General features: G+C 38.9%; 2 protein-coding genes across 3 annotated transcripts in view; both read right to left on the bottom strand.

Annotated features, from left to right (window-relative positions):
- The window catches only part of LOC107560758 (polymerase I and transcript release factor-like), an 18122-nt gene extending 15132 nt beyond the window's left edge, over positions 1-2990 (bottom strand). The window contains exon 1 of the mRNA XM_016245016.1: positions 1914-2990. Coding sequence (XP_016100502.1) covers positions 1914-2465 — 552 coding nt within the window. The 5' untranslated portion in view covers positions 2466-2990. The remainder of the gene's footprint in view (positions 1-1913) is intronic.
- Positions 2991-3755: 765 nt separating this feature from the next.
- LOC107560757 (V-type proton ATPase 116 kDa subunit a-like) overlaps positions 3756-10590 on the bottom strand; it is a 39185-nt gene continuing 32350 nt past the window's right edge. The window contains exons 16-22 of one of the 2 annotated variants that reach the window (XM_016245014.1): positions 10319-10535; positions 10116-10223; positions 9485-9595; positions 7066-7083; positions 6501-6618; positions 5077-5248; positions 3756-4719 (exon numbers count right to left, since the gene is read on the bottom strand). In XM_016245014.1, coding sequence (XP_016100500.1) covers positions 4626-4719; positions 5077-5248; positions 6501-6618; positions 7066-7083; positions 9485-9595; positions 10116-10223; positions 10319-10535 — 838 coding nt within the window. In that variant the 3' untranslated portion in view covers positions 3756-4625. The remainder of the gene's footprint in view (positions 4720-5076; positions 5249-6500; positions 6619-7065; positions 7084-9484; positions 9596-10115; positions 10224-10318; positions 10536-10590) is intronic. The other variant, XM_016245015.1, reaches the window with a different exon arrangement.

Here is a 10590-nt window from a genome sequence, read left to right as displayed (position 1 = left end):
TAGAGAGTATCTGTAAAGAGGAGTGGATCAAAATCCCTCCTGAGATGTGTGCAAACCTGGTGACCAACTACAAGAAACGTCTTACCTCTGTGCTTGCCAACAAGGGTTTCTGCACCAAGTACTAAGTCATGTTTTGCTTGGGGATCTCATATTTATTTCACTCACGGAAATGCAAATCAATTTCTAAACCTTTATATAATGTGTTTTTTCTGGATTTTTTGGTTGGTATTGTGTCTCTACACATTAAAATAAACCTACCCATAAAAATTACACACCCTTCATTTCTTTGTAAATGGGCAAACTTACAAAATCAGCAGGGGATCAAATATTTTCCCCACTGTATCACTGCAGTAGATTTGGGTGATATTTAATAATACCAAATATTAAAAAATACTTCTACGTTACTCATTACAAATATTACTAGGTAGGTAGGTAGGTAGGTAGATAGATAGATAGATAGATAGATAGATAGATAGATAGATAGATAGATAGATAGATAGATAGATAGATAGATAGATAGATAGATAGATAGAGACGTGACATGTGGTTACCCATACTAGGAATTAGTGCTCTGCGTTTAACCCATCCTAAGTGCACACACACACACCGTGAACACACACGCGGATCAGTGGGCAGCCATTTATGCTGCGGCGCCCGGGGAGCAGTTGGGGGTTCGGTGCCTTGCTCAAGGGCACCTCAGTCGTGGTATTGAAGGTGGAAGAGAGCGCTGTACATTCACTCTCCCCACCTACAATTCCTGCCGGACTTGAGACTCAAAGGTTGAGAACCTTTGGGTTGCGAGTTCCCAAACTCAAGGTATGTGCAACCTTTGGGTTGCGAGTCCGACTCTCTAACCATTAGGCCATGACTTCCCCTTCAATAGATAGATAGATAGATGCAGTTAACTCAAGGTATGTGCTGATCCAGTATTGTTCAGAGGTTGCTGTGAGGTTAGACTGGAACCTTTGAAGATTCACTAAGGAGTGGGCTGACACTTTATGATACAGAGTGGGAAATTCAAGGCCAAGCCCTGCAGAGGAATCCATGTGTACTCCAAAAGAGACCTGGGAAGGAAGACTGCAAATCCACACTCATGCAGCGGACACTAGCAAACATGATCATGCTTATCAGTTATATTAGTATAGTTCATTATTATAGCACATTATATTAGTATAGGACATGAATTATATAAGTAGATTCACAAGCCTGTCATGGCAACTAAAGTGTTTGATTGTATTATTAAAATCTAACAAAACAGAAGGTGGTCTAAGACTTTGCCCATTTTTTATTTATTTGTTTTTTGGTGTATCCACCTCAACTACACTTAGTAATAGATTGAACATGAAAAAACACATGAAACTGGATTTATACATTTATAAATGGTTTGAAATCAAATCATTTGTTAATGCGTCTCGGTCTGAATATGATCACATAAATTTCCCCCCCCCCAGATTTCTTTAAGTTTGCATCATTACTATGAGCCAGTGTGGAAATGTTAGCAAAAGCAGCTGCAGTCTAAACAACAAAACATCTGGTCAAACTAAAATTGCGGTTTTAACAGTTGGATTTGTTCTAAAAACCTAGAACAGCAAGGAAAAGACCACAGACCACCTGAACTCAAGCTTTTATAACCAAACACAATTAGCTCTAGTTCCACAATCAGAAGGTGATCTAGCCCATTGGTTAGAGCTGGGAATGGTAACAAAACTACTGTAGGTTCAAACCCTGCAAGAACTGAGCCATGCAGTTGAGTAAGGGTTGCTTGAGGGTTCTTTTTAGTTGCTTTTGAATTAAGTATGAGCTAAAAGACTAATTAGTATCCATTAGTTAAGACAAATGAAAAGAGATGGGATGCCAGGCTTAGATATCAAAGACTTTGCAATCAGACATTCTGCCAAGCACCCATTACTCACCTGGAAGATGAGCACTTTGAAGTTCTTCCTCTTGAGGAGCTCATGTTCATTTTTCTCCAGTTTTTTTATCTGTCCCGCTTGCTTCTCCAGGTCCGTGCGCACACTCTTCACATTGACGTTCACCTTCCGCACCTTGTCCAGGAGCTTGTTGACCGTCCCAGTCGTTCCAACATGACTCTTCGCCAGCTTGGCAAGCTCCGTCTGGATGCTGCTCATGTTCTTCTCCATGGTCTCCTGCTTGGCCTCGAGACCTGTCTGAGTCTGCTGGATCTGGTCCACCACACCTATGATATGGTCTAGGAGTGCCAGGACCATCATGCCGGTAGCCTGGGCCTCAGATTTCTGGCCCTCACCACTGCCACCTCCATCGAGTCCTGGCCCCAACACCAGGTCCACCTCTTCTGCTGGGTCATCGTCATCACCTCGTTTTGATTTGAACACCTTGGAGGTGGTGGCAGGTTTGGTGGCAGGAGGCACCAAGGCGACCTCCTCATCGTCATCAGAGACTTCGGCGAAGACGGCACGCTCCAGTTTGAAGTCTGTGTCGGCCATGGCTTGATTTCAAGTAGACTCCGATGGAACACACACAAGCTTACTTGCAGACAGAGGGCAGAAGCATGTACACTTGTGGCACTTGTGTGCAAGAATGCCGCCCTAGGGTAAAAATAAAGCACTAAAAAAAGACTTGAATGACAGTAGACACCTAGCAATAGGAGCGGAATGACTCCAACTTGCAAGCAACAAGCTTCGGCAACTCTTTTAAACTCTTCTTGGTTACTTCTAACCAATCATTCTTTCAAGTCACATGTACTACCTACTACCACTATGCACTACTCTCTAGGTTTGCTATAATGCCTCAAACTTTCCCTCCCTTCCTCTTTTCGTTAAGTCTACTCTGGGACCTCGGCCAGTCGGTGGAAGCAGACTCTCTCTCCAAGGTTTGTGGGAGTGTGTGTGACCACAGCTCCCTGTGAAGTCCGTCCGTCAGGTCTTCCATTTCCCTCCTTAGTCCAGCCCTCCACTGTGATCACTTACTGTAAGGTCACACCCACACTGACCCTTTAAGGGGAGTCTCCACCCTCCCTAGAGCCTGGCAAGGGACACAAGAATACATACCCACCCATTCATTTATGCAAGAGTATGAGACAAACAACTCAAATCGATTTATGACTCATTAAAGAGTACTGGAAACACCATAGGCATTACAATAAATTAGTCTAGATAAATGGACACTTGTATAACAATAATGTTTTAAACAGCATGTGTTCCAAGTGCGTTAATATTTAGTTCAACAGGACTAAGACATTTCTGTTTGTATGGCTCCGATGGCGTTTGCCAAGTTCCAGACCAGAGTATGACAGTGGTGTGGAGTGGAAGCAGAGTTGTGTGATTTTGATGAGCAAGGAGCTGTTTTATTTATTTATTTTTAATGTTCGCTTATCACCCCAGCATCACTGGAATGAGTTTCCTCTCTAGCAAGTATGAGCGATTAAAGGACTCTTTAAGATGGGAGAGGGGAAACTATAAAGTTTGGTACTGTTTGTTTGTGTAGAAAAATACTGGTCAAATTTTGCCTGAAATTAAATTAAGCAATATCACAAGAGTATGAGTGCTGTCTTTCTAAATATCAGCTTGGCTAAATTGAAACCACAGCAATAACACTTAAAAAAAAAAAAAAAAAAAAATATTATGTAAAGTTTATTAACATTAAAATTTTAGGTATCATATAATTATACTATAAATTATTAATAATGATTATTAAATTAATTGTATCATACACATATTGACATGGTTCATTAACATATCTTTTCTCACATGTATGCAAAAAAGAAAAAAACAAAATGAGTTCTGGTCCACTCCTTCCTCTTTATTGGCAAACAAAACAGACATAATCCCTCAGCTTCACTAACTGCTTTTACTTGGTATAGTTAATTTCTCCAAAACTCCCTCTGACATCTATCAAACCAACACATTTTCTTCAGGAGCCAATGCATGCGAATGTTGTAAACTTATTTCTAAACAACAATCAAAAAACCCAGAACTGGGCACTGCAGCAGATTCATGAGATTGACATAATTTAGATGTGCATTTGCATTTAATCCTAATAGCAAACCACACACTAAAAACAAACAAAAAAACAAACACCGGCAACACAGTTCAAAGCTAACTAAAATATAATTATTCTTTACTTATGTTTTTGAAGGAATGCAAAGATCTGCAATAAATCTGAGAGGATTATCTGCATCTATTATTCAGATATGCTTGATGAGGATAGCATCCTCTCAGCAGAAGCTTGTGAAATGCCATAAAGTGAAGCTTTCTTTGCTGTATTTGAAATGAGGTCCCTTTGCATGAGATCTATTATATAAATGTGTCAACATAAAGGATAAAAGATACATAAAAAAACAAACTCTAATAATTTAAGAGACTGGTTTGAAGTTATACAAAACGAGTTTGAATTATTACATACCAATATATATTGATGCAAGAATTGAAGTTGAAGAATTGAAATTGAAATCGTTGCGAATATGTTTTGCAGATCTATAATTTTCAGCTTCAACTAATTACATCTTGTTTACCTGCTTGTAAATTATTCCATTTCTTTCCTGATGTAGAACATCTGAGAAATTTAGAGCCTTACAAAGTCACAGTGTTCACACAAATCATGAAATCTCACAAGCAATCTGATAGTTTGGAGGGAGAGAATGAGGTTTAGTCTTCTAACTTGCCCTCCAGAATGCTGTCAAATGTAAAAGGCATGAACTTGAAGCCTTGTCCAGTGTAGAATTTATTCTGGAACTCCACCCTACAGAAAATAAGTGGGGAAACAAGGTCAGTGGATTGCAGAGCATAAAAAAAATACAAAAACAAAATAAAATAAAATAAAATGTGATTATTTTCTAGCATAATTTTTTTTGGACATAGATTAGATAAAAATTGTGGTAGCATCTTTTCAGGAAGTGAGTTTGGTTTTAGAATGCAGTTCTCACACAAACTCAATTTTGTGTGTAAATAATAACGCACTCAGAAGAGTCAATCCAACTGTATTTTGCTAGACTAGCAGTGTGTATGTAGCCATTGATAGGGGCAACAAAGAGTCATCTGCTCTTTAAACTTTAAATGCTTTAATTTATAAAGGCAAACATTGTGTGTGTGCACTTACCAATGCAATCTGAGAGCATGAAGAAAGGCAGACAGCCCTTCCATGATCAACAGAATAAACACTGTCAGTGTAGCAAAGAAGGCAAAGATGATTGACAGGGCAAAGAATCCACCAAAATTCCTAGAAGCAAGGCCCATGTGCATCACCATTGACCACAAGACCTCAGAGAGCTCTGTAAGAAAACAGAAACACTTTTTAAGAAACACATTTTTTCTCCACATTGCATATTGAGTAGTGGTCGACCGACATGTGTTTTTTGACAGCAGATGTCGATATCTTGGAAAGCAGGGTGGCCGATGGCTGATATAAAGCTGATATAATTGTACACTCTTTCATTAATATTTAAGAAATTTGAAATAATTTGAAAATGGATAAAAAAAATTAATTTGTAAAATAAACATACTTACACTTTAGATGACAAAGTATTTTGCACAAATAAATAAATATTTAATTAAAATATAATTAAAAAGGAAGTAAACTGCAACCAACAGAGCACTGTTTTATTTTTCAAATAAAGCCATGGTAACACTCATTATACATACAGCACACAGTGAAAATGACATGAATATGACAGTGGGCAAATGCATAAAGGGCAGCATCATTTGAGATCACGAATTTAATGTTTAAAGCATTCAATTTGCACTGACCGAAAGTCACGCAGAGAACATGCGATCATGCAGGTCACATGCACACTTCACAAGATCTCACAACTGGATTCCACTAAGTCTGCAAGGTTTGTGAAATTAAATTTTCATTAGCCATTCACAGATTTGTTTAAATTATGTAAATGTGTATTTGCTGAATGCTAACGGCAAACGAGAAAGTATTATAATGTTTGCCTTTCTATTACTAATAATATAAAAGCAATCGTTATAATACTTTTTGTATACATTTTAATTCCTTTGTTTAACAGCTCTATCTGATTATTAGACAGACTTCTATCCGTATTAGACAGAACTGTTAACGACGACGGCGAACAAGAGGGAGAATGTGAGCACTGTGTGCTCAAGCGCAGCCGCTCTCAGCGCCTCGAACACATCGGCCAAACAGAAAAACTTATCGGCCAATGCCGATATTTGAAAAATGCCAAATATTGGTCAATATATCGGCCTTGGCCATATATCGGTCGACCACTAATATTGAGAGGAAAAACATACTGACATTTATACAGGGTTGCAATTCATGAATTTCCATTACATGAATAGTGCATGGATTTTATTTCGTTTTTTATTTATTAGAGATTACAAAGAGTTTAATTGCTAGTCTATAAATTAGAACTAAGCATAAACTAATTTCTATGTATTTCCCAGGCCTGGAAATCAGTTCCAAAATTCGCTGATATTACCAGGTTTTTCATGATCATGGGAATTCTGTTCATACTTCCTTTGGGTGGAATCAGTACAATAAAAGTGAGTATTACTTACGCGCATGGGCCAGACTCAGTGCCCAAAGCCGTAGATAAGAGGCGGTATTTGAGATGCAGCCTAAGCAGTATTCTATAGTGTGAATGGCTTGATGCACTGCAACATCTGCAAAATCAAACTAAAGAGAGAAAGAAAGAGAGCAGTAAGACCAGTTCAGACTAATGAAAATACAAACATCTAATCCCACTCCCAGCTCAATCACAGCATGATTAGCAGCCCTGAATCTCACGGGCATGAGAACAAAATCACAGCACAGGGTCTTTCAGATCATCAGCATTACCTGGTGTGATTTATATCGTAATTACACTCCAGCACGGCTCACTGGATCATTCCTATGTAATGATGGTGGCTAAAAAAAAGGAGAATTAATGTCTAGAAAATAATCTAATTGTACTGGAAAAAAACCGAACACCAACTACAGGAGACAACCCAAGACTGAAGCCTGCAGTAACACACACAAGCCACCAAGCAAGAGGATTGGATGGGTGATGGTGCACACACACACAAATGTAAAAAATGACAACAAACATCTACACAGAGAGTCGAGTAGGCTGTCTGCTCTTACCACTTCCTCCTCTGACAGCTTGGAAGGTAATCAGACACATGCACAGACAGACACACAGGGTTAAAATAAGGTTAATAAGGAATCTGATGAAGAGATAGTGAGAGGAAAAATACACTTAGATTTACAGAAAATGCAAAGATCAGTCACAGCAAAATGCAGTTGCCCCAAAAAGTATACAGACATTTAAATCACACCTACAAATGAATGACGTTAAATAAAATATAATAAAGCAAGTGGCATTTATTTTAAAGAAACACAAGTAAAACACATCATAAAAAGACGTTCAGATGGACAATATTTTGGACATTTTCTGTTTGTCAAAAGAGGAATGTGATGTGATGAACTACACCTGCTAAGACACCTTTGCGAAACTGAGGGGGACTGAATTATATGTCCACTAAAAATCGGTTGAGAAATGTAAGCTATTTACAAGGTCTAGTGTCATTTGTATGCAGATGCCACTTGGTTTTTGTAAATTGATACATTTTTAAGTGCGGCTTCAGTGACCAATTACTTTATAGAGTCACTGAAAAGGCCAAAATGAGACAGATAAACAATCCTGGGGATTTGACTTCAGTCTCCAGTAAATTGACTTTAATGGCTGACTGTGGTTTACTGGCAGGCCTGTTTGGAATGGAAAGAGGAAGATTATTTGGCACTAACACAATGAAATGATTGCATCTCAAACCTCAAAATAATGCAGGTTATCTGTCTCCATTTTATTTCCAGAGAAAAGAAACCCAATTAGCCAGGTGGGTGTTTGTTTAGTGTTTTGAGGCTGGTGGCCATGGGATACAGTGGTTGGGGGGGAGAGATAGTGCTTTTAAAAGGGGCTGCCCCAGTTTAGACCAGCACTGGTATGCAGATCACAGATCCAGTGAGTCACAGAATGGAATGCCCACTGCAGGCGAGTGACCCCACTGCCAACTGCGGCAGTTTTTACATGCAGTTTTTGGTAACTGGGTGTAGAGGTCTACACGGAGGACCCGAGACCCGAGGACCCGGGACCCGACCCGGGATCTGTACCTGTTCGGGGCTATATTTTAAATGGTCAGCCGGGTCCGGGTCGGGTCCCAATCTATTACTTCGGGTCCCGGGTCTGTTTAACATTGTGTGTAATACCAGAGTCGATCGGACTCGGAGAACACCCGGCTGTTATCAGAGTCAGTCAGCGCTGTGCGTGTGTTGTTTTGTAACTTTCAACCTGTAAAATTAGGATGAGAAAAGTGTGAGTTGGTAATTTGAAATAAGGTAAAAAAAAAATAAAATACAAGAGCGACGTCATCAGAAGCAGGGTGGGCGGAGTTAATGCACACGCACGGTGATAATGGATACCTTTATGAGTGATGTGAGTTATTATTGATTATTTTTTAAATAATATTATGAATGAACCGTCTTGTTATATCTAAAATTTTGGCTCAGACTCGGCTCAGAGAGCACAGAGATGATAGCAAATAAGTAAAGCTAACGTCAGCAGCCATGGCACTGGACGAGCAATCGTTATAATAATCCAAATGGGCAAACAGTCTAAATTATTATGCAAGTTGACTCGAGATACAAAAAATGCAAAACTGCAAAGTCGCATTTGTCATCCGTCCCTGTGACAGCAAGTGGACTTTTGAAACTGGAATAACGAGTGGATTACGCATTTCAATTGGCAAGAGAGGAATAACACGGATGGAACTTTCTTGGCAAGGAGGATTGTGTGCATCACAGTCAGGTACAAGGGAGAAGGCTTCTTACATTAGGTAAGAAAAAAGTTAAATTTTCGCAACTTCTTTATTGACTTGTTAATAGCAATTTGCTGTGGAATATGTGCCGATCGGGTCCAGTCGGGTCTGTGTCTTCACGGCCGGGTTCGGGTCCATCTTTCAAATAATTGACGGTCCGCATCGGTTCCGGCTAGTACATTTTTTACATTTCTTGGTCCTGCTCGGGCCCGGGTCCAACTTTCAAAATAATAGACGGGTCAGTTCAGTGTAACACATTTACGGGTCTCTTCGGGTTCGGACAGAATTTTTAAAGAATTTTTGGACCCTTGTAGACCTCTACCTGGGTGTGACTTGTCACCGTGTGGGTGGAAACAAGTTTCACATAGATTACTATGAAGAAATTCACTTTACTTATTCTCGTGATAAAGCATTAAGATATTCTCAGGATCAACAGATGACATCATATGTCGGACAGAAAAACCTGACCCAAACAAATACCCAGATAAATGGGTTGGCAGAACTTATGTCATTCTCTGGCTAAAGAAAGACTATTGTTATATTTCACAAACTAAAGCATCTTTGTAAAATGGAAAAGGAACAAGGATGGGTAAACTATTTAATGAGTAAAATAAATTATTAGTTATTTATATAGGCTAGTTTTAAGAGAGACAAGGAGACAGATTACAAGAAAGAGAATGTTCCCTCACCTCAGGCAATTCTTCTTCTAAGTTTTGGGAAAGCTGGTCATGTTGGATGATCTCAGCTTCATCCTCTGTGGGGCCGTTACCCACATGGATTCCCCCAAAGTTTTGCGTTCCCTACAGCAAAAGTCACACTAGGTCATGATTGTGTGTAGAAGTAATGCATATGTTTTAGCTGAGCCATTATATAATAATCTAGGTTATCATGGTTCCCATGCTTTCTAACCAATAAAAACAGCATATTAGAATGATTTCTGAAGGATCATATGACACTGGTGAATGGTGTAAATTAATGAATAAATTACATTTGAAAACATATTAAAATAGAAACCTGTTATTTTAAATTGTAATACATGCATATATAGTATATTAACAATAAAAAATGACATGACCTTTCAAAGATTGTATTCATATCCATGACTTTTCCAGGGCTGAGAATTACTTATGAGACATCCAGGTGGACATTAATAAATATTCTGAAGAATTTCATTACTGATGTAGTAATGATTGTTCATGTTTACAATCTAAACACTCCACATCCCACAAATGCCTTATTCTGGACACGGAAATTACAATAAAAAGATTAAAAACTGGACGAGTAGCAAACTCGAATGTGGTGTGTAAAACAGGTCCTTACCAGATGTCTTCTCCAGAGGTATTGCCTGCGCATTACTAGGGTCTTTACTATAAGCATACACGGTACACAGGCGAGAGCTGTAATAACTAGCAGACACTGAATTACAATCTACAGAGACAGAGAAAAAGAGAGATACATTAGTTTTAAATGTCAAGTTGTCTCATTTGCCACATATACTGATGAGTTTGTCTGTGTGTGTTTACCTGTCCCGTGTAAAAAGGTTTGTTGGTGGGATCATTGTAGCTGAAGAGGCACATGTTGATGAAGGCTATTAGAAGGCTGGGGGCTTCTTTTGAGCTCTTGGCATCATATGCCAACCACTTGTAAAAAATTAGCAGCACCAGGTAGCCAAAAAGACTGACCATGAAGATGATCTCAGGAATAAAACCCAAGAAAATATTCAGAGGTTTGTTGAAGTACCTTCATACGTAGACAAACAGACTTAAATTAGCATTAAATGTTAATACAGATCTAT

This window comes from Sinocyclocheilus grahami, unplaced genomic scaffold (genome assembly GCF_001515645.1).
Source record: "Sinocyclocheilus grahami isolate Dianchi unplaced genomic scaffold, SAMN03320097.WGS_v1.1 scaffold741.1, whole genome shotgun sequence".
Taxonomy (NCBI): Eukaryota; Metazoa; Chordata; class Actinopteri; order Cypriniformes; family Cyprinidae; genus Sinocyclocheilus; species Sinocyclocheilus grahami.
Note: the sequence above shows the minus strand (reverse complement) of the source record. Positions and strands in the feature narration are given on the sequence as shown.